Below are 23,407 nucleotides of genomic sequence, written 5' to 3'. Positions count from 1 at the left end.
ATTTCAAGCATCTCAAGCGATTAGGATATTAGTGTGTATTGGGAGCCCAAACTGCCCATTAAATATCCACAACACAGCAGATCTCTGTACTCTTAGTGAGGAAGGGCACCTAAAAAACTGAGTTCTGCTCCTCGAATGTGCCATGCATCCAGTTTTTTCACCTCCTTAAAGACCATCGTTTCCCAATGAGATTTTTTTTTGATAAACTCTTTTCCCAATGAGATATAAAGAGACTAGGCAATGAGATGAAGATAATATCCGACACACGAACCATATTCTTCATTTTAAAATGACTAGAGAGAGAGAGAGAGAGAGAGAGAGAGACAAACTGCGAAAGTCTGTCCTTCTGTGAGGCTTTTAAAATATCCATAGACAAACTCTGTCAAGCATTCTTGTGCATACCATAAGTTTACAACCATCAAAGAGAAATATATAATACCTACCTATAAAAATTCCATGCCAAGCTGGTAGCAGAATGCAAGTATGAGTTAATTAATTTTCAATTTTATATATAAAATCCGCAACAGAGGTAAAATACTATGAAGGCAAAAATTTTACACAGGCTGCCTAACTCCAAGGTAAGTTCCATTTGCATTTCCTTTGCCATTGCCAGCCATTGTGTCCTCTCCTGCAGTGACGGGGTCATTAAGGGAATGCAGCTGATCCAGAGAAGAGACTGTTGAAGAAGACTGTTGGATTGGATGGTCAAATTTACAAGCTGGGCCAAACTTGCAAATGCCATAGCGACTATAATGCGAACAGATATTTTGATCCTGAATTTTAATAACAAAGATGAAAGAGTATTCCCATTAACATATAAAAATAGCCTACACCACTTAAATTTAAACAACCGAAATCATAACATGTCAATTGTCATAAATGAAATCATTAACAGGAAATACCGAACGAGGGATGCATTAGTCTGACAACACAAGATGGATTGTGCTATATAAATACAAAAGTAATTCCCAAGAAGTTTTTCTTCCCAACAAAGTTAAATTGATGCCTTAATGATCATGTTTGAAGTAGTGCTACTTGAAACAAGTTCCAACTATACTAAATATATGATACCACAATATTGATTCATAAACTAACTTTTGCTTTTTGCTTTTCATTTTTTCTAGTTCATATTCATCAACAAGTTCCTCAAATTCCACACAATAGAAAGTGATTAACAGTTAAAAAGACATCAACATTCCAGTCGGCTGCCAATTCCACTGTCTTTTAAAGAAGAAAAACATTTTCATTTCAGAATTCAAACATCCTTAATAAGAAATGAAGTCTAATGGAAAACAAACTTACAGGTCTCAGAGGCAGGCCTATGTCACTTAGAGCACATGGAAGTGATTTTGAGATACGACTTTTTGGATGATGAAATCTGCAGTTCATTTTGAATTTACAGTCCCCAGTTTTCATATAGTAAGTGCATTCAGATTGGCCAGGTCGTTCTGGGAACTGATCGACTACCATCTGCGGCTTCTGAAGATAAGTATAAGCATTGGTCTCAGTTGCAGGGTTGGTCATAACATACGCAGGAAGTGGATGAATACTCCTTTCTGGTGGATATAGAGGAGCCTTTACAAGCCACAAACAGAATATGTCAGTGGAACAATAAATTTCACGATGGCACGTAATAACATTTGAAGGCAGTTAAGCACTACTCAACACCCAGCTTTATACGATATAATCATCCACATCAGCAATGAGAAATGTATTACAATTCGAACATCTTAAATGAGGAATGTATCACAGATGATTTCATTGTTCTTAATTATTTTCTCCATTAAATCATGTTCTACGGCTACCCCTCCTCTAATACACAGATAAATCGAGAAGATAATCAATGTACATAATCCCAGACAAAAGCAGGCCTTTTTTATTTAATCTGGTTATCAAAGTCACGAGAATGGGCTGCTATCACGAGAATGGGCTGATATATTCAGTCACAAGAATGAATCCCAAGGCAAAAAGCTTCCTAGTATACATGGTATATAACAAAGTTTACGAATGTAAAGTAGCTATTAATTCCTTTCAGCATGAAGTTTCAGTTTAGCGTATGCAAAATGTTAAATCTTCTAGTTCGTATGGCAGGAAATCATCACGCTTAACAACAAAATAATCATATTTCCTTTTAACCATTGAATTCCTTTTTATTTTAAGCATTTAATTCATTCAAGCCTTGGAATGGTAAGAATTCAATTCTTCACCAGTAAACTTAAAAAAAAAGAATAAATAAATACCAGAAATTTGAGCAAGCAAAAAATAAAACATCTCCTTGCTATTGCTAAATAAATAATATTTAATATCAAGTAAAGGATCAAATGCACTGACCAGTAGAAAGTTGAAAAAAATCAATGAGCATGGGTTAAATATCAAACAGCATATAACAAAAGAAAGTTGTATTGGGCTGCCCACAGCCCAACTTGGATCATTAAAGAAGATCATTGAAACAAGCTCGAAGTTGAATGTAATTGTACGCTTAATCTGACACAAAGTTCAGGCACAATCACCTTGGGTCTTAAGAGCTGATAAAATTCAGATTACCAACTAGGCATAAGACAAGTACAAAAACAAAGCAAACATCTCAATATAGTTCTCCGCTTGCCTCTAATCGGGCAGCAATCCTTGGTTTCTATAGAATATATTTTATTCTCTTGTAATGAGGAAAAAAAAAACCTATGGTACTCAGGGTATCATAGAAATTAGAATAACTTTAAAATTAACGGTGTTTTTGCCTAGTGTCCCTGGTCCTGGGTAGGGAGGGTCTAACAACGGGATTAGGAGCAAGTCTCATACATACCCCAGCAACCCACCCTTAAGAGTTGCATTTAAAATCATTTGAAAGGTTTTAACTAGGTATGAGCTCATTCACCAGCTAAATGTCTTAGAGTTGGAGCTAATCACCAGCAAACACTTCTGAGCCTATCTTAACTATAACAACTATTACCCCAGAGCCTAGACATGCTCTACTATGGTCTGCTTATGAAAATATCAAAATTATTGTGAGCCGCAAAAAGGGTTGCAGGCCCACAAACTCGTGATTATGTGCAAGCCAAGCCTCCAAAGCCTGGGTTGAAAGCTCTATATGAAACTTGGACCAAAGTCGAGTTTTATCCTACCCCATGGTTGCCGTCAAGACGATATTGCAGCAAGGATGTTAATCACTAAATGGTAGCAATGGAAACTCCACAGTACAAGAGTGATTAATTTTACCTGAAAGCCATTCCATTCTGGACTTTGGGGAGGAACCACCGGGGCTGGTGAAAACATCACTGGAACAAAGGGGGCAGTCTCATTTATTGTCCTTGGCGAAGGCCACGAAGCAACACCGGACTGGGAGGTACTCTGTAAAGTTGCAGAGCGACCATTACCATATCCTGAAGCAGGGTCACTTCCTCCAGCAGTGGTAGGATCAGGATGGTTAAACCTGCAATTTGCTCCATATTTGCAGGAGCCATTACGCATGTAATATGGACACTCTTTCTCTCCCTGTAATTGATTAATTAATTAGAACATTGTTTAGCTTCTAGTTCGCTACCACAAAAGATACATCTACTGCCAATGGAAAGGTTCTAAAAAAAAGAGGACGTACCGGTCGGATTGGCAGGCCAACAAAATTAAGTTCTTCAGTTTGATTGACCAATGGCACTTTCACTGTCGAATGGTTGAATCTACATGCATTCCCAAACTTACACCCTCCTGTCCTTAGGTAGTACTATGAAAGGCTCAAGAAAGAAAAAGAAACGAAAACACAATCACCACAGAAACTGTTACATACTGCACAGGACAAGAAAGACAATGACTAGAAGAATGATGATATTATAATTATAAACAGAAAAAGGGAATTTTTGAACTAGATAAACCCATCCATACAGAAATAAAATGTGCTAGTAACTAGGAAGCTGAGTGCTTGCTAGAGAAGCCCAGTGGACATAAAGGTTTACAATGGAGCTCAAAGTTCAGCTGAGTAAATGAATGAAGTCAACAGGTCGTCTCACCACTCAAACCCAATCCTTGGGAATAAGCATTGCAAATAGACATGAAATTGAGATTCTCCACTCAAATCATCAGAATTTTTCAGGACTATTTGTGGTCGATAGGAGGCAGGTAATGTAATTGTGTTCAATTTGCCAGCCACTAGTGTGCCCTATAACCCCCAACCAAAATGAAAGAACGAAACCAAAAAAGTTAAAACACTTCTAACAAAATTACGATCCCATCCATGCATTGGGGAAAAAGAACACTATTACCATGGCTTGCAAATATAACATGCTGAACGACACATATCAGATTGTGATTTAGAACCCTCACACTGCAGTCAACAGTTACCAGTTGCATCTTGTCAACTTGAATTGATTGAACAATCAAACCACTTTCGAAATAGCACACTCAAACGGATATAATCCCTGAAAGTGATGATGTATTTTGTACCCCAAGCAGGATATACTTTGATTCAATTTTATATAAATGATTTTGAAAATTTTCATGCTGAAGCCAAGCCACAGAGTTCAACACTACATCAACATACTGAAGCTCTATGACAGAGGCAGCAGCAACAGTCACTTTCAGCATACATCAATCAAATTTCAGGCATTTTATAGCAGATAATGATTAATCAAGATAAATCTCTAAAAACTCCCACACAAGGGAAAAGAACTTGACAGTCGTAGCTGAGGGAAAAAAAAAATTTAAAAAGATCATTAGAATAATAACCTTGCACTCTGTCTGGCCCGGGTTCTCTGGTAAGTCTTCCCTTCCCTTCACCTTCTCTTTAATGGCCTTCAAAACAATAAATATTCATAAATCCAACAATAAAATACTAATTTCACCAAATACATAATTTTTCCATCTCTAAGCTAACAAATTCTGAAATAAAATCAAAAGAACATAATGACATTTGCATGTACCATTAAGTTAAGCATATTTTCCAGACATACATAATGATATAAAGTGATTCTTCTCAGCTGAAATATAAAATTTTCACGACCAATTAAAGCCACGGCATAATTTAAGGTTTCTTTGTTTACACAGTCAATAAAAGTTACCTGGTTTTTCCTTATAACAGGATGATTAAACTTGCAATTGGATCCGAACTTGCAAGTCCCTGTTCTCATATAATAGGCACAATCTTCTGCTTCAGGCCTCACGGGGTATAAATACTTCCTAGCATAATTATTATCACTACTACCATAATAACTGCCACTATCATATCTCCCATCCCTATTTTCAAGCTCGTCTGCACCATTCCAACCATATTCACCCTTGTTATCCTGCTCGTCTGCACCATTCCAGCCATATTCACCCTTGTTATCATGCTCGTCTGCACCCTTCCAGCCATATTCACCCTTGTTATCATGCTCGTCTGCACCCTTCCAGCCATGTTCACCCTTGTTATCATGCTCGCCTGCACCATTCCAGTCATATTCACCCTTGTTATCTTGCTCGCCTGCACCATTCCAGCCATATTCACCCTTATTCCCATGCTCGTATGTGCCAATCCAATTGTATTCAACCCTCTTCTCAGGCTCGTCCGCACCTGTCCAGTCATATTGATCCTGATTTTCATGCTTCGCTGCACCTATCCAGTCATATTCAGCCTTCTTCTCGGGCTCCTCTGCGCCTATCCATTCATATTCAGCTTTCTCTTCATACGCAGTTGCCTTGATATCTCCATTACTCTCTTCGCTCTTCGCATCCTCTTCTACTTCATCTCCCCTTTCTTCTTCCTCCGAAATGTTCACCGCCACTTTTTTCTCTTCATCTTCTCGGTCTCGTTGTCGCTCGGCATTCAAAGTTAAACTCTTCTGGAGGTGCTCGTGGAGCGAGGCGTGATCGGAATCGCACTGAAGAGGATCTTGATCGGAATTGGAAACAGAATATTGAAACCCTGATTTAGAGTTGTCGTCGGGTTTCGACACAATGATTTTCTCCGAGTCCTCCATTGTCTCGCAGCATTACAAAACTTTCAAAAGCCCTAATTTTATGCGAAATCTAGATGAGAACGAAAGGGTTTACATAAGGAAATAAAACTCAGGATGTTTATATGGAGTGAAATTTTTTTACTTATGTATATTAATTTTATTTCTATTTCTATTTGTAATTTGTATTTGTTAGGTTTGTGTATAATTAAGCGTAACTTAGCCAAAAAAAAAAAAAAAAAAAAGAGGGTATGATTGAATAGAGGTTTTAAAAAAATCATACAAATTGAATTGACCGTCAAATCGATCCATTGATCTGTTATTTTTAAAAAATAAATTACTTATAACAGATTGATAATCGATCGAAATAAATATCGATAACCAATTGGTTGATCGGTTAAATTCATGATAAAAAAACTAAAAAAAAACTTTTCCCCTAGAAAATAAGATGATTTTCTAGTCGCTAGTGGACCGGCCGATTCCAAAAATTAGTCAAATTCTCTTGTTTTTTTTTTTACCAAATTAACACTCATCAAATATTTATATTCCACAATAACACTCCTTCAATTTTAATGATATTATAATTATTAATATTACGAGGACCACTTTTCTTTTATACGATACGACTTGAGCTAATTATGCCATTCGTGGGTGTTAAATATAAATTTTTGAATAAATATTATTATGATATATAAATATTTGGCGGGTGTTAATTTGGTAAAAAATACTTGACTCAAATGTTATTTGAAAGAAATTTAAATGCTCATAGAATGCACTCCAAATCCATATTCAAAAGCACCCAAAATTGAGTGCACTTCAAATATATGTCGAACTCAAATTAATTGAAATTCAATGTCATCATCCACCTTCTCCGTCTCTTCACCTCAGAGTAATTATTCAATGTTTTTGACATAGCACACGATATGATGTACCAAAACCATTGAATAATTTCTCCAATAACATAGCTTATAAAAAAAAATGTCAGTAACCATATTGTATGATATAATTTCCCTGTCTTATTTTATTTAGACTAATAATATTCATCAATATGTATCCTTTTTTCTCAAGGTTCTTCTAATTGATACACATGAAACTTTCTTATACATGGAATCAATTCATGACCAATGTTATATGAATTCCGGGGCCCTACAGTAGACCATCTATTGCAGGGCCTGCATTAGAGTCATTAAGGGCTTTAAAAATTTTTGTTAAATTATCAAAAAATTGTAAATGTAAAGTATTTAGTGTATAGCTTAGCATGATGTATTTTTTTTCAAGACAAAAAAACTAATTTCATTAACAAATGATAACAAGCTAAATAGGTATTTGCTCCAACGATAGAAAATGCATCACATTTGTATCAATCTTTTGTCAACCAATTAAATTTTTTCCCCTAAAAAAATACATCATGATGATGATCCAAACAATAAAAACATTAAATTTATTATTTTAAAGCATTTTTATTAAAAAAATAAAAAAAAAATTAATGGCTCAAATGAGCCTAATGCAGACCCATTTGATGTTATATCACCCTATTTATGAGGCCTTTTTACTTTTCTCTAAAATACAAGGTGTCCAAGAAGGCAAGTGACTTCCATAGACGCACATATTAGGCCACAAAGTTCAAACAACATAAGGCTTTCGGTTTTTGCTTCCCCTAAATTAAAAACACACTCTCTCCCTCTAATGAGGCAGGAGAGAATATGGCAAACGATCGAGCATGCCAATCACAAGGCCCTTCGGCTCAACACACTCTTCACCAAAGTAAAATCTCCCATTGTAGGACTCTATACAATAACGTGCACCCACATCATTTAACATGCAATATCATCGGAAAATAAATCTAATTCCAGATCCAACAATTGCTCTGGCTGCAGTAAACAAATGGCCCTAATGAAGAACCATGGTAAAACAGAATCAATTGTTACCCTGAATGACAATTACAGTTGATTTTTCCTAACCCATTTTAAGCCTAGCCCCTACCCGTCAATCGAACAACGGTCTCATTAGCAATGTTAAATTACAATCTTCAAATTATCCTCTGCCCTTCTTTGCTGAGTGACCAGTCTTCCGCTTGTGACGACTAAAATCTGACACAAATCGGAATGTCTGCCCACAGCCTGCCTCAGCGCACACATAGGGACGAGCACCGGTGTGAACCCTAATGTGTTCAGTCCTAGCCCATGCCCACTTGAAAGTCATCTTGCAGCCCTTCCAAGGGCACTTGAGGGGGCGGTCGTCTATGTGAACTCGACGGTGCTGCACCAGATACTTGTGTGAGAAGAACTTCTTTCCACACCCTTTGACAGGACATATGTTTCTTTTGTGCACACCAAGCTCCTGTTTCGATTTAAAAGTCATGGTACAGCCCTCAATGTCACACTGGTATTCTGCTTCCTCATTCCTCAATTTTGCACTGTTACGACCAGGCTGAACCTTTGTAGCTGAACCTTTCTTAGCTTTTTTCTTGCTAGACTGCATCACTTTCAATTTGCTCTCTACCTCATTTGAAGGCTTTGAGGTCCTTTTCCGTAGACGTGTGCTAGGGCCACCTTCTAGTTCCTGGACACAAGAATTTCTCTGTCTAGTGTTCCCTCCACTTTTAAAATTGTGAACCTGTGGAGTCTCTTGTTTAATTTGCATTTCTTTTTTCATTAATCTAGCATTCCCTTGTTTCAATACCCGAGGGTTCCCTTGTTTCTGTAGCAGACTCCCCTGTTTCATACGTCCAGGGTTCTCTTGTTTCATTTGGCGAGGGGTCACTGCTTTCTTTTGCTTGCTTCTAAGAACTCGCTTATGCCGCTGGAGAGAGTCGTCCTCCATTGAATTATACGGAGCTGCATCTTCTGCATCAATACATTTCGCCTCCTTGCTTCTGAGAATCCTTTTATGTTGCAAAAGAGTATTATCGTCCAGAGCATCATCTGAAGTAGCATCTACTTGCTCAGCGTGTTTCACTTGCTTGCTGCTGCGAATCCTCCTACACTGCTGGAAATTATTATCTTCCAGAAAATCACCTAATGTGGCATCTTCCAACTCAAAACCTTTGGTTGGCTTGTTTCTTGGAGCCCTCTTATGTTGCGGATGAGAATTCTCTTCCACATAATCATCGGAAACTGAACCTTCCCTCTCAAATGAAGAAACAAGAGCCCTCTTATGTTGCTGATGAGAATTCTCTTCCACATAATCATCAGAAACTGAAACTTCCCTCTCAAATGAATAATCCAAATCAAAATCCTCTTTCTCAGTATATTTGGTCTGTGGGCTTTTTCGAACTTTCCTACGCTGCTGATGAGAATTTTGTTCCATACCACCATCAGAAACGGCAGCTCCCATCTCACTACATTTGGCTTGCTTGCTTCCTCGAAACCTTCTGTTGACCCAATCTGAAGTGTCCTCCAGTGAATCATCTGAAACTATGTCTTCCTCCTCGATAAATTTGTTTCGCATGCTTCCAGGAATCTTCCTCTCCTGTTGATAAATGGTATCTTCCTCTGAATTATATGAAATCGCATTTTCTCTCTCAACAGATAAAGCTTGCTTGCATCGACGAATCCTGGCATACTGCTTCCCAAATCTTTTCCCCAACAGATCATGTGAAACTGCATTTCCTCTCTCAATTTTGGTTTGCTTGCGTCTAGGAATCCCCCTATACTGTTGATGAGGATCTGCATCCAGTGAATCATCCAAAACTGAACCTCCTCTCTCTGAGAATTTTGCGAGCTTGCTTCTAGGGATCCTCCTATACAGAGGACTTGAAGTGTACTCCAGGGAATCATAAGAAACTTCTTCTCCCTCCATATGCTTGATTTGCCTCCGACTAAGAATTCTCCTATGCTGCTTGTGAGAGTTATTCTCCGTTGGATCACCTGAAGTTGCATCCTCTGTCACAACACATTTGACTTTCTTAGCTGATCCCTGTCCAGAAATCATTTTCCTCTTCCTCCCGAACTTTCTAGACAGCTGGGCAGTTTCAGTTTTGCACGTGCTTTGTAATTCCCTTTCTAGCTGTTCATCTGGCATTGCCTGACCATGTAAGCTTCTTTCACGTTCTATTTCTAGATCCTGGTCCTCAGAATCCCTTTGTGCTAGGAAAGGATGAACTTGATTTGACATCCATACTTTTCCGCACCATTTCCCAGCCACCACTTTTTTCTGTTTGCTAGGCCTCCTCACATTGAAAATGTCTGGGGGAGTGCTAAGTGAAGAAGCACGGCCAAATGCATTATAAATAACAGAATTGTATGGCATCTGCTTACTGTATAGAGGGGAACGGCTGAGGTTCACACTGTAGAAGAGATTAATGCCCAACTTTACTGCCCAGTCGCCATTCCCAGGTAAGGTTTCCTCACTATCTAAAGCTGATTGAATTTTCTCTTCATCCTCTCTGGTGGCATTTCTAAAAGTGATATCATACCAGGTATGATCCATCCCCAGTTCTTGTGCTGCTGACCTTGCTTCAGCCTCTATCTTCGGATAGTCTGCAAATATTTTATGGATTCCCATAAACAATAAAAGAGTATGAGATGACCTGTAATTATACTCAACAATGCACCAGAAAAAAAGTACCGGAGATGCAATACAATAAAATGGACAAACCAACTCACAGGTAAGAAAATTGACATGACATAAATGATAAAACTAATGATTAAATTATAAATCCCTTTTCACTATTTTTCCACGGGAAATTTAAAGCAATCACAACACAATTTTGCATTATAGTCAATGCAACTCTAAATGAGAAAAAGGGTATTAAAATAAAAAGAAATCATGTTTGATCGTCTTGCACCACAAACCACTATACAAACTGCCAAGAAGGAAAAAAAAAACCCTTGCTAGATAAGTAGATAATGAGGAAGAAGAATGTGAAAAATAAATTAAAAAAATAAATGTCTGATTAATGCTTGAAGGGTACAAAACTATCAGTTCACACCTGGATGGCATAGAAGCATAATATGCACTCCTCCTATAGCACAAAGTTGCTGTTCTACTTCAACCGCATGCTCAAGACAAAAGACATGCATTCGAGAAGAATCTTCATCAGACTGCAAGGGAAATGATGCTGTATTCTCTTTGGGTACAATGGCGTGGCTAAAATTATTTTTCTCAGGATCACAGACAACTGGGGAACAATTATAAGTTGCATGTGATACTGTCAATCTACCCTCCAAATTGTTCGACTTCAAGGAAGCAAATTTCTCAGTTCCATAGACAGCAGATAAGTCAGAAACTTGCTGATTTCTCTCCTTCAAATTAGTCACATTAAGTACATGTTCCGTGTGGAGATGAACTTGTTCCCCACAATCACGTTCTGATGGCGATTGTCGGTAACCCCCAGCTGCCTCACTATGGAAATCTTGCACCTGGGCTTTCTCCAATCGAGAGTTTGTGATGTTAGTTTCATCAGCATAATGATGAACATCTGGTTCAGACTTATCTTCTTCAGAATCAGATGAATTTCCATAGGTTGAAGCTAATAGGTCAAGAGCTGTGCTATCTTTTCCTGCTTCAGTATCCAAAACTTCTTCACTACCATGATTTGCCATCTGACTCTCATAATTGGCAGATTGAACAGGAACATCATACAAACCATCTGGGTTGCTCTTTTCCTTCCATCCTGTATTTGAAGCAAAAACATTTTCATTGTTTAAAATAGAATCTTCAGTCAAGGAAATATACAAACGGAAAGGCTTTATGGTAGAAAAAGGTACATAGGTAGAAAAAAATTAATAATTATGCATGACAACCTCCTATCCTCACTCCACCAAAAGAAAAGGAAGAAAAAAACAAAGGAACAATTTTGACATTTGTAGACAGGTTGTCATTTGAATCTTCCGTTCAATAGTCCAAATAATGCAGGCTGGATTCCGCCAGAATCATTGCAATCACCTCTCAAATCTAAAACATTCTGATCACCAGTCAGCAAGCATTAATTGCCACATGCTGGCACTTTTTCTTAGTAACAAAGGTGGGGGCCCATGCAACTTTGCATGACTGGGACAGACTCGCTAGCAATGCTTAGGTCATATATGACTATTAAGGAACCAAAACTTAAAAGTTTGCTCAATGAACATATGGAAGCAAGCACGTGACAAGGAGTTTAGAGGCTTGCCGTAGGTCTGGGTATTAAGAGCATGACTTTGACAACTATGCAAGAAACATATAATGCAAGCACATCAAAATCACAAGAATTTCCATGTAAGCCTACTTGAACAAGGATTCTGCACAGAATTGAAATCATCCTTTTCAGCAATGGTGAGCTCATTACCAGATACTCCAGAACCAGCAATCCAATCATTAAAAAGGCTGCAGTCAGCTGACATGAGGTATCTGGTCGCCGCTTCATGTGGTTTAACAATAGCAACACAGTCAAAGCTCAAAATTCCACATGTAACACATGAAAACAGTCTCTGATCAGACAATTTATCACTGTGTGAAGAACTTCCTCTTTTGGTCTCAGCATTCACAGTGCACATACTATCATCTTCCTTTAATGAGGAAATCGTATTCCTTTCACATAAAAAAGCAAACTTCTCTTTCACTGATAAGAAGCCCTTAACTTGCAAGATTCCATGGCCCCTGTCTAACATCATATCATCAGAAACTGAACTTTTTGAGGATTTCATTCGTTTTGTTGTCCGGCACAGATCAAAGGACATCCCTGGAGTCGCTCTTAATTGGGATCCAACACGTAAATTTGAACAGACAGAAATATCTGAAGAACTTTGGGGAAGAAGTACGACAGAAGAACCTTTCCCAAGAAGATACAGTAGATCATTTTTCTCCATTACATTCTGCACAAATAGCCTCTTAACAAGAGTTTCACCTTCACCTCTTTTCTTATCTTTCAGTCGAGAACTGCGTGGTTTAGAATTAATGTTTGTTGGGATTCTGCAAGAGATAAAAAAATTCAAAAAGATTATTTAAAAAAGCTACATTCAGCTGATATTTTGGCACATTGGTAGGTTGTGCCGAGGAATACTCTAAAAGACAATGAAGATGACACAGAATTTACTGAGAGATGAATAACAACTATTGAAGGCTACACTGAAACCATTTTTTTCTAGTATTTACTCAAATTGTATTGGCCGACATAATTGAACCAATCAAAATTACACGTCATGAATTACGAGAGCACAATGGCAGCATGGGAATGAAGACATCAAGCTCAATTCCATGTCAGAACAATCAGAGACAGAGAAATCATAAACAAATATGAAAATCAGTAAAGTTCAAACTGATCTAGTTTGAGAAGGTATAAACCTCGATTAAGCCTATATTCCTGACAAAAGTGCAGAAGAAGTAACAGAAAGTGATAAAATACTGATACCTCGAACTTAGAGTTAGAGCAAGGTCATAAAGTAACTGGAAATGAGACACCATTGGAGGATAATTGATTGAAGCTCTACGAATAGCAGCTTCCTTAGCTACTCTCAACCATTCAGGAGTGGAAATATTTGCTGCTTCCCCACAATTAAAACCTAAGCATCATAGATCACAAGCATGAATTAGGTATCCTAGTAAATAGTATCAGGATAGTGAAATGAAAATTCAAATGTGCTCACCATGACTGAACCCTGTATGATAGGCTCTTGGGAAAGTAACAACAAACTCCCCAGCATTCTGCACTAACCTGATTTTTCAGTTAAGTAAAGAGTTATTTTAGCAGGATAGCTAATAATTTCATGTATGTATGTCGACAGATGCAAAAACTATGAAACCAGGTTGAAATGCATTCCTATGGAATCGACCCAAAGGTGAAATCTGAGCATTAAATTCAATTCAGCATAAAGCACTTATAAGCCCTTCTATTATATCTCACGTGAACTTTAAGCCCTCCTACTTTTACAGTTCAACTTTAAGCCCTCATACTATTATTGTTGGATTAAATAAGACCTTTTTGTAAATTAAATAATCTTACTAAATAAACATGCAAAAATTAAACTCTTTTTTTTAATTAATCTTATCTTTCAGCGGAGTTTCTATTTTTTACCATTATTTTACTCTTGACTAATATTTTTTCTCGTCTTTTTTACATAAATAAAAATAAACAAAAAAATATACATAAAGTATAATATCATGCTTAACTTTAAAATATAAAAATATTATACTTTTGTAAATTAAATTTTAAAAAGATAAGTTTAATTTACAGGGTTTTTCAGTAAATGTAAATATTCTTTGCAGTAGATATAGGTGTTTTTTGCCAACTGAACCACTATAATTCTTTCATGTGTGATTTATATTTTGTTATGGTTAAGCTTTCGCAACTCAAATCTTCTTCAGATTCAGGTTTTCGCAACTCGAATCTTCGAGCCATCAGCCATTAAAATAGTTTTTTTTGTTTATTTTTATTTATGTGAAAAAAGGCGAAGAAAAATATCAGTCAAGAGAAAAATGAGTGTGAAAATGAAAAAAAATGAAAAAAATAAATAAAAGTATTGATACCCCACTTAAAGATACAATTATTTATATATAAAAAAAAGAGTCTAATTTTTTAAAATTTTATTTAATAAAATTATTTAATTTACAAAAAAGTTTTATTTTTTCCAAAATAATAGTACAATTGATTAATGTTGACAGGTAAAAGTAAGAGGGCTTAAAGTCCAACTGAAATGTAGTTGGAGGGCTTAATGTTCTCTGGGAAAAATAGGAGGGCTTAGCGTTCACAGGAGATATACTAGGAGGGCTTATAAGTGTTTTATGTCAATTCATAATATGGAAATGTTGAGGATCTTTTTCCTCGATAAAATGTGAGAGAGCAGGTAGAAAGCCAAACGAGGAACACTAGAAGACACAAATAGACAAATATGAAGTGGTTACCTGCAGCATGGTACCCCTGCACCTAAAAATACTTCAGGAGACATAACTGTGGTCTTCTCACCAAGAATAGCAAAAGTAACTGGTAAAAGGAAAAAGAGTATTAGTTGATAGTATGTATTGAACTGTTGACAAAATTAATAATCAACTTAGTTTCCCAAGATGTTTTTGATAAAAAAAAAAAGCAAGTGAAAAAGCATTCACCTAACACCTGGGAGGCATAGAGCACCCCTTATTTCACACTTCCACCCAAACACCAGGGAAAGATAATAGGAACCTCAACCAATAGCGATATGCACAAAAGCGCTAACACCAAACCGTACATCTTGAAAAGAAGATAGTAATACTCACCCAATATGTACTTTAAACATCCTCATGTCAATTGGAAAATATATCTTAACATCCCAAACATTTAAATTAGCAAACTATGGTTCCTACATTTCATGGTCATAATCATAACCTTATTACTGAACGAAATACTGTCAAATTTCCGATATAGTCCCCTAGCCATCAATTTCTATCAAAACTCAACTTCACAGTCTAAGTATAACACAAATGAGCCTAATAACAATACTGGTCAACAAATACACAACTCATACCAAAAATCTCAGTCAAATTGCTCAATTGTACCATACTGGAAACTTATAGTGCAAAATAACTCACCATGGCAATACACTGCATCGGGCAGTTTGCTCTTCACACATGTTAGCAACTACTTCAGTTATTCATAATAATGTTCTAAAACTCAAATTGAGGGAGTAACATCCCAGGCTAACTAGAACTAACAAAACACGTTCCATAAAACAGTGACAAGAAGCATTCCAACATTTTGAAGCAAAATACATTACATATTAGAACAGAGCCACAATTACGTGCTTATCTGATTTAAGGCTGTAGCACCAAACTCACCAAGAGGATTGATCTCTCCTCCATAGCCATGAACCCTCACTACCTCCTCGAATGCCACAGCTGCTTCCCTAGGAACACCATACCAGGTCTTCCCGGCTCCCATATGTAAGTAATTCAAGCTATGCAAGTCGTGATCCTCCACATGCCAAGCAAACCAGCTGAACAACATTGCTACATAAACCATAGGCGAAGTAACACCAGGAATCTCCTCCTTCATGAACCTCAACAACGATCCCGTTGCCCTCGACACCCCTCTCATATTCCACGCCGTCTCACCAAGCGTTACCCCTTCCCCTGGCTCTCTCCCGCCATCACTCTTCATGGGCGTGAAAGCAGAGCCCGGCATGTCATTGGCGTACTCCACTGAGAAAGGCTTGTCCACAGTCGCCTTCCAATAGAGTGTCTCGATTTCCAGAGGCGAGAGGGAGCCCTTCTTCAGGCATTTCTTCAGATAATTCTTCTCAAAACTCTTCGCCTTGGTCTCAAATTGCTGGAAGGTGTAGTTCTCCCCACTCTGCCACACGGGTTTCTGCACCGGACGAGACTTTCGAGGGCAGAACCCGATCTGCTGCTGGCGGGTGGTGAATGTGGGTGCGGATTTCTCGCCAGAAGAGGACGCAGCCGCTCGTGCAGCTAGCGAGCGGTTGAAGTTAGCGATTGCAGTCTTCTTTGGGGCAGGGGAAACAGGGGGCACAATTTTGCAGATGCCGTACTTGGAGGCCTCCTTCTCGATTTTGAAAATGTAGGCAATCGGATCTCGAAACTCGGCGGGAGTCGGATGGTACTCCGGCGCCAGAGGTAGGGTTTTCAGCCATGGAAACACCTCTGCGATTGCTGGTGGTGGCTCTGGGGCTAGACTCGTAGCTGCCATCAATCATAAAAAATAAAAAATAAAAAAACAAAGACGGGGAAGCTTTGGGGCTCTCTCTCACACAAAGTCCATTGTTGGGGGTGACGGAGAGAGAAGGTGTTAAGATTCTTCACATCATCTTTATTTTATGAAATAAAATTAGGTTATATTTTTATGCTGGCTCTGCATTCTGTTATTACAGAGTGCATTGAAGGGTGAAAAATGGAGAGAGAGGCAAGTGGGAGGGCAGAGTACTGGACATGTGAGTGGGAGGTTTTATTGTGGGTTTGGTGCACTTGTGTAAATGACACTGGCTTTTTACTTTAATCACAGTTATGCCACGTCCGTTGCCGTTGGGGATAACAAATCTCTCATCGGTCCGAATGATCAAATTCGTCCAACCCAAATTAAATTAAATCAAATCCGAAATTCAGATTCAAACACAAAAATTGAAATCTTGTTTAATTTATTTATACATACCTTAACCCAGATTATGTTATTGTTCGGATTTATACCAATCCCAAGTTTAATCAATTAAATTCAACCCGAAATTCAACACGAATAAGGGTACGAACGTGTAAATATTTAATAAACATGAGATGTTGTCCGAAACAGTTTTTTTTATCACTCCTAATTGCCGTCTGCAGATTCTTCTCTTATCTTCGCTTGAGTTGAGGCAGATAAATTTCTTTTGCAGTTGTGTCCTTTTTATCACTCCTAATTGCCGTCTGCAGATTCTTCTCTTATCTTCGCTTGAGTTGAGGCAGATAAATTTCTTTTGCAGTTGTGTCCTTTGGTAATCTCTTGAGATTTACATATTTGCCCACTCATTATAGCATATTTAGGTTCTCCTGTGTTTTTTTTTTTTTTTTACTTTTTTCTGCACATAGAGAACTGATGTTTTATTTTACTTGGATTTGGCTTGACACAGGTGAGACGGAGTGCCCAATGAGTCTAATTGGGTGATGACACGTCATAGTGTCTCAAATCTCCAACTTTTTTTGCGAAAAATAAAAATAATAATAATGTACAATGGGGTGATTGGTTGGTTCAGTTTGGAATCGTGGTGGGCCACAGTGGCCTTTTTATGTGATCCATCAGAATGAAGGCCCAGGGAACTTATCAATTGTGTGAAGATTGAAGACGTTACAAACTACTGTTGAAGGAATCTGTATGCTCCATGTCCTTCTCCTTGTGAAGGAATCTGTATGGCATCTATTAGCTTTCCCCTGAAGCATGATCCACAAAACTCTTATAATCAAATAGCTTAATGAGAACAAGAAATCCAGTAAAAGGCATATCTGTCATAAATTCACAACTCAAACAATCAATTATATTGTACACTTTAAACTTTCAGTTATCGTGAATACACTGGATTAGATCAATATTGGATTAACTCAATACATAAGTAACACAAAATTCGCATGCTACATCATAACTCATACCCAATAAACCAAAGACGTGTTGCCGATTGGTTGAGTGATAAGTTCTACTCCTACCAAGAGCTCCCTCATAGGTATATTCTCATAGTGCTACCACGATAACGATGGATAAGCCCAATCAACACAATAACAATAGATAAGCTCAGTCAAGTTCGTTGTCAGAGTGAACTGGTGATCCGAGATTTGGATCTGACCCAGTTGTCACAAAGTGACACGCTAAGCTGAGGTTCCCTTAGATATTAATAATAATAAAAAATTGTCACAAAGTGGTATGTTGAGAGCTGGGGTTCCCTTGGATATTAATAAAAAAAAAATTTGTTATAAAGTGGCACGCTGAGCTGGGTCCCTTAGATAGTAATAAAAGAATCATACTCAATAAGTCAATATAGTTACGGAGGGAATGTAGACGGCTCACTGGACCTTCTTGGCCCATTTTCCATTTCATGGGCTAGATGACCTGTTTACCTTTTGAGCCTCCAATCTAATAACACTGTTTTAGGCCCATTACAATACTACTCATGAGATGAGTCACGACTGCGATACTAATATAATACCCAAGCAAAGACATTCCGCATTCGAAATGCCAAAGACACTGCATTTCTGATGGAGTTTCTGTTTTTTCCTTCACTGCACTTCCTTCCTCAAATGCACTGCGAAGGGCTTCCATTTTTGTCTCCTTATCTCGTGAAAGGGCCTTGTCGTCTTCTCTGTGGGGACGAAAGTAAGTATAAGTAATATGACAAGAGGTAGAGGGATGATCGAGAGGAGCGCATCTACTGGAGTCACTTGCTCAACTTCGTCTCCTCCGGTTCTTCCATCGGCTCTTCTCGTCGACTGTGATGGAGTGCGAGTGGATACAGATAAATATGGACATAGGATTTCCTTTAATGACAGTTTCGGAGAGGTACGTTTTGGACTACAGCTTCGTCCATCTAGTTGTGTATTAGGCTTGAATTGTGAACGAGCTGATGTTAGGGTTTAGTGATTTTGTTTTTCGTTTTTTTCGGGATATTGGTGATACTAGGTTTGGTTGCTGAGAAAATGTCTCATAGGAAGAGTAATGCATGATGTGAATTCCAATCTTATGCTTAAAATCGATTGCGATCATACAGTACTGGTAAATCAATTTTGAACTAAATTAACTGGTTGAGTCTCAAAACAATTTTCTGCACAAATACAACAAACAACAATATAAAGATCAAATGTTCCCAACATAATGGACGGAAAGAAATCTAAGTCACTGAACACAATAAAATTCATTATGTAGTGGCAGGAGGAAAATCTATTATTTCTTCAGTTAGTAAATATGATACACTTTAATATCTGTGTCATGAGGTAAATCCATAAAATCTCGTTGATTCACAGAAAGGACTGGGGGTGTTACTTGGGATGTGGATGTGTATGGTGAATTGCTCATTGGAGGTGGAAAAGAAAGGTATTGCATTCTCTTGAAAACTTCACAGCTTTCAAAAATTAACACAAGAGTTCGTGACTCAAGTTATTTTGTGATTGAATTAGTTCTTATTTGATTCTAATCATTGTAGAATGACGGCCTACTTTAACAAGACTGGTTGGCCAGAAAATGCTCCAAAGAGTGAAGAAGAAGGAAAAGAATTCATAGCTTCTCTTCACAAGCGAAAAACAGAGCTCTTCATCGCCCTTATTGAGAAAAGATTACTCCCTCTTTGGCCTGGTGGGGCAAAGTCTGTTTCTCCCTGATCTTCAAATTTTCTATTCCGTAGTTAGTATTTGATTCCTTCGTCTAATGTGCATATCATTTCATTATTGCATTGGAAACTTGGAAACCTGAAGTAAGGCAGCTTGAAATGAAAAAAATTAAGCATGGTAATATAAACTGTTAAACCATAAGTTCTGTCTTATTGGAATCACTGCTTTAAAAGGTACCATTATGGGTGCTAGGAATAAAGATTTTCCAGTTTACGATCCTATATTCTTGGAAGTAGTAGTATCTATCTGAGAAGCAAGTTATGACAAAAGACGCCAACAGATGGTCAAAAATCCATTGCTTAACGATAAGTTCAGGTTTCAATTCTAAATAAGTACCAGTCTTACGCATGCCACATCGCAGCGATAGACATTGCTGAATGATTGTCAGAAAGGCTGAATGGTGGAATAGAGGGGTCCAATAATTCGGATTTAGTTCTCTTCAAATTTGTATGTGTTGAATCTAATGGCAGGATCACGAGTTAAATGTATATTCTTGAAGGACTTATCTGTTTGGCATCCAAGTTAAGACATCTTTATTTCAGGTTTCTCCAATAGTTTCATGCTTGCTGGGACCAGAGCAAGCAGAAAAATCAAGATATTTGCCGGAGATGTTGTTCCAAGCAAGAAGCTTGATCCTGTAAATTTTTTGTCCACCGGCAGTTCTAGACATAAATGTTGTTATATTTCGATTTGATTATTATTTATGCATGCAATGATGCAAGTACACCCTCTATGGCCATTCTAGAGTGATAAACTAATATTGGGCAGGTGATATCTTCAGAATCATTTACACCCTAAGAGGTGACAAATAATAGGATTCTTTACTATAATTATGAGACTGAAGTTGTTGCACAGGATCTGTTTTTTGCATTTGTTGATTTTAGAGTTCAATTTGATCCTAGTTTGATGTCCTCACTGACATCCTCTCTTGGTGAATGATAATGCAAGGATAAGCTGTCCAGTAATGGATAGTTTTTTACTTTTTTTTTTTTACAGGGCATTTATGTACTAGCAGCCAAGATGCTTGGGGTTGACCCTTCAAGGTATTTCATGACAGATTTTTCTGTAATTATAATCTAATCTATTTATGTGACCTTTTGCTCAGAATTGTGCAGTTATACAGTGGTCGAAGAGGATTTCTTAAATGCAGATGCAGTTTTTGACTGCATTCGAGATTCTCCAGAAGAACGTTTTGATCTGGCATTCTTTGTACGCCTTCTTGAAAAACAGTACGTTAGACCTTAGTTAGATTGAATTGATTCTCTTAGTATTCATATCAGCTCTCCCAAATTCTTTACCACATAATATTTACATCCTCTGATAAAAATCACGTTCTGGTATTTACTGTTCAATGAAGAGTGATTTCCACCTTGAAACGAAGCAATGGCTGCATAGTACGATATATATGACATATATCAATAGATATTTATCATTCTCTACGGCTTGTTACTTGCTAGCTAGAGGGTCTCTAACCTCCACATGTGATATGATTGTGTGCTTTTCCTTAGCAGGAAGCAGTCAGCTACTATTACTAACTACGGGTCGGGTCGGCGGGTCCCAACGGTTCAACTGTCTCATACATTTGGCCATTGTCAAGTAGGGACCACTGCCTCATATCTTGAGTTGGCATGCATATTGGTTTATATTCATTGTTGCCCGTGCTTCCTTTAAAAAGTGGAATAAATTTACGCAGCTCTCCTGGCTACCCTCTACAAAAAGATAAGTCTGGCCCCCATCCAAGGTAAGTCCCCCAACGACCACTTATTATGGTAGAAAGAGACCGGGCATGCACATTGGTCCCCCAATATTATGCAAAAGAGAGACTTTTAATCATCTTGGACTTGGAAGTACGCTATCTGATTCTGATTGCAGCTTTGTTATATATGCTATTACAGTTATCTCATATATCCAGGTGTCATTCGCCCTATTGACGCGTTTATGTAAGTGGGAGTATCGCATGCTTGTTTCTTCTCTATTTTTACTATGTATAATAACTAGTCTCATTGTCTCCACAAAAATATAGTAGATTTTAAGTTTTAACAAATATTATATATAACATTAATTTTTTAATATATATATATATGTTGTAGTAATAGAATTATAATCAAAATTACTATTAATATATTTTTTATTTTATAAAATATTATTGACTAATTCTAACCGTTTTAGCTTTTAATAGTGTAATTATGGTAATTATAGGGCTAAGGTTTGTACAACAACTTCGTATACATACCACATATTCAAACCGCGTAAAAGTGTTCTCTTTATTGGGGAAACCCAAGGGCCCTTTTTAGAGGGTCCCTCAATTCACGGACTTTGTTAATCCTGTCTATCCAAGGCCATGCATGCCACATGATTAAAGTTCAACAATTGATGAAATTAATTAGTGTGTATTTTACCAAACTTAGAAGCAAAGCTTTGAAGATGTGATGAGATGCCTATGGAAGTATGGATCTTATCATAAGGAAAACATAAAAATTAATCTATAAATCAATTTCGTATTTCCAACAATGTAATGAACAAAAATATATTTAAAAAAGAATTTCAGCAAAAGAGAAAGAAAAAATTAATTATTCACCTTCTTTTTCCTAAAAACCACCTCCGTGTCAAGCCCAAACCCATCAACCCTCCTAACCTCAACCAACTCCGACACCTTAAACAACTCCACCAACGGCTTCACACTAAACAAATCATTCGCGGAATACTGATCCGTTTGTCGCGATAGCGCCACGTGTAGAACACAAATCCCGCCGGGCTTCAACGTCCGTTCGATCTCCCCAACAAACTTCCACGGATACAGCGCGTGATCGAACACGTTCGAGAACTCAAAATCGAAAGTCCCGTTCTCAAACGGCTGGGCATGGAAGTCTCCTTTCACTACAAGTGGCGGACGCGGCACCAAGTCCATACCGACCGAGTCCGAAACCCCGACCCGCTTCAATGCGGCCACCTCTTGCCCGACCCGGGCGCCAATAGATAAGGCCTTAGACTCGTTAAACAAAAGGTTCCTTTGCTTAAAGGACTCGAAGAACTTAGCGAAGACTCGGACCTTGCGGTCCCAGTCACGCGTCTTCCATACTTGGCGGAGTTTAGGGTTCAAGGTTTTGTTGAGCTGGTGTTCGATGTACGCATCGTAGGAGGAGTAACCGGGTCGGATACGGAGGTCGCTGGAGAGTTGTGTTTGGGTCTGGTTGAATTTGGTTTTGCGATGGAGGGGAGAATTGGATGCTAAGAATAGAAGGCATGAGAGTGATAGGAATAGAGAGAGGATGAAGGGCTTGAAGAGAAGAGATAGGTTGGTGATGGGCATGTTTTCACATAAGATCGAGAGAGTACTCGGTTCTGGTTTCTATGGTTCCATAGAGGGGGTGGAGTAAAGTTTCTGATTATAGCGAGAAAGTTGGAGAGAATTCTATAGTACTTTGAAAACTATTTATTGAAAAAAAAATAATTGTTGATTTATTGATAAAATATAAATGTGGTGGTTTTGTAAAACAAAAAAAATCCAAAAAGATAAATGTCTCAGCAATTGAGATTCCAATTGTTGAGGTTATGCACTTTAATTTTCTCCCATATATGGGATCACTGGAATCCCAGTTGTTGGAACGTCTAGCATTGCTGAAAAAGAATTAAGATAAGAGAATCACGAGTAATTCAGATGACATTCATATATATGATATCTCAAAGAGATCTCGTGTTCGAGCCTCCCTCATTTTCTTTCCTATATTAAAAGAAAATTGGGA

The 23,407-nt window shown here is 37.8% G+C and overlaps 4 protein-coding genes across 7 annotated transcripts; 1 reads left to right on the top strand and 3 right to left on the bottom strand.

Annotated features, from left to right (window-relative positions):
- Positions 1-326: 326 nt before the first annotated feature.
- Positions 327-6,039, bottom strand: LOC119986192 (zinc finger CCCH domain-containing protein 43-like). The gene is made up of 6 exons (XM_038830752.1): positions 5,046-6,039; positions 4,714-4,779; positions 3,593-3,715; positions 3,214-3,489; positions 1,303-1,575; positions 327-773 (listed from the first exon to the last, which is right to left on the bottom strand). Exons 1-6 carry the CDS (start codon positions 5,940-5,942, stop codon positions 555-557), a joined length of 1,854 nt encoding a protein of 617 aa, XP_038686680.1. The 5' UTR covers positions 5,943-6,039; the 3' UTR covers positions 327-554.
- A 1,634-nt stretch (positions 6,040-7,673) lies between these two features.
- LOC119985862 (lysine-specific demethylase REF6-like) lies at positions 7,674-16,727 on the bottom strand. The gene is made up of 7 exons (XM_038830309.1): positions 15,645-16,727; positions 14,739-14,817; positions 13,484-13,551; positions 13,249-13,399; positions 12,187-12,809; positions 10,852-11,535; positions 7,674-10,399 (listed from the first exon to the last, which is right to left on the bottom strand). The coding sequence occupies exons 1-7, from the start codon at positions 16,513-16,515 to the stop codon at positions 7,953-7,955; spliced, it is 4,923 nt and encodes a 1,640-aa protein (XP_038686237.1). The 5' UTR covers positions 16,516-16,727; the 3' UTR covers positions 7,674-7,952.
- Positions 16,728-18,538: 1,811 nt separating this feature from the next.
- On the top strand, positions 18,539-21,587 carry LOC119986074 (CBBY-like protein). Of its 4 annotated transcripts, XR_005465204.1 has the most exons (6): positions 18,539-18,840; positions 19,302-19,371; positions 19,481-19,629; positions 20,207-20,893; positions 21,176-21,260; positions 21,358-21,586. XR_005465204.1 is itself a non-coding variant. In XM_038830621.1 (3 exons), exons 1-3 carry the CDS (start codon positions 18,673-18,675, stop codon positions 19,483-19,485), a joined length of 243 nt encoding a protein of 80 aa, XP_038686549.1. In that variant the 5' UTR covers positions 18,595-18,672; the 3' UTR covers positions 19,486-20,200. The 4 variants fall into 4 exon arrangements, 1 of the variants encoding a protein (XP_038686549.1); XR_005465202.1 differs by having other exon boundaries at positions 18,541-18,840; positions 21,176-21,587; XR_005465203.1 differs by having other exon boundaries at positions 18,541-18,840; positions 21,173-21,587.
- A 628-nt stretch (positions 21,588-22,215) lies between these two features.
- LOC119985997 lies at positions 22,216-23,072 on the bottom strand. The gene has a single exon (XM_038830507.1). It carries the CDS (start codon positions 22,972-22,974, stop codon positions 22,231-22,233), a length of 744 nt encoding a protein of 247 aa, XP_038686435.1. The 5' UTR covers positions 22,975-23,072; the 3' UTR covers positions 22,216-22,230.
- Between the last annotated feature and the right edge of the window lie 335 nt (positions 23,073-23,407).

Source organism: Tripterygium wilfordii, chromosome 19 (assembly GCF_013401445.1).
Source record: "Tripterygium wilfordii isolate XIE 37 chromosome 19, ASM1340144v1, whole genome shotgun sequence".
Classification (NCBI taxonomy): domain Eukaryota; kingdom Viridiplantae; phylum Streptophyta; class Magnoliopsida; order Celastrales; family Celastraceae; genus Tripterygium; species Tripterygium wilfordii.
Note: the sequence above shows the minus strand (reverse complement) of the source record. Positions and strands in the feature narration are given on the sequence as shown.

Coding starts and splice junctions, on each gene's coding strand:
- LOC119985862 (XM_038830309.1), bottom strand. CDS start 16,515: ATGGCAGCTACGAGTCTAGCCCCAGAGCCACCACCAGCAATCGCAGAG. Junction 13,400..13,483: donor TCATACAGGGTTCAGTCATG/GTGAGCACATTT, acceptor TATGATGCTTAG/GTTTTAATTGTGGGGAAGCA. Junction 10,400..10,851: donor TATGCTTCTATGCCATCCAG/GTGTGAACTGAT, acceptor AAATATTTGCAG/ACTATCCGAAGATAGAGGCT.
- LOC119986074 (XM_038830621.1), top strand. CDS start 18,673: ATGACAAGAGGTAGAGGGATGATCGAGAGGAGCGCATCTACTGGAGTC. Junction 18,841..19,301: donor TTAATGACAGTTTCGGAGAG/GTACGTTTTGGA, acceptor GTTGATTCACAG/AAAGGACTGGGGGTGTTACT.
- LOC119986192 (XM_038830752.1), bottom strand. CDS start 5,942: ATGGAGGACTCGGAGAAAATCATTGTGTCGAAACCCGACGACAACTCT. Junction 4,780..5,045: donor CTGTTATAAGGAAAAACCAG/GTAACTTTTATT, acceptor ATTGTTTTGAAG/GCCATTAAAGAGAAGGTGAA. Junction 774..1,302: donor TAGGCCTGCCTCTGAGACCT/GTAAGTTTGTTT, acceptor ATTAAAATTCAG/GATCAAAATATCTGTTCGCA.
- LOC119985997 (XM_038830507.1), bottom strand. CDS start 22,974: ATGCCCATCACCAACCTATCTCTTCTCTTCAAGCCCTTCATCCTCTCT.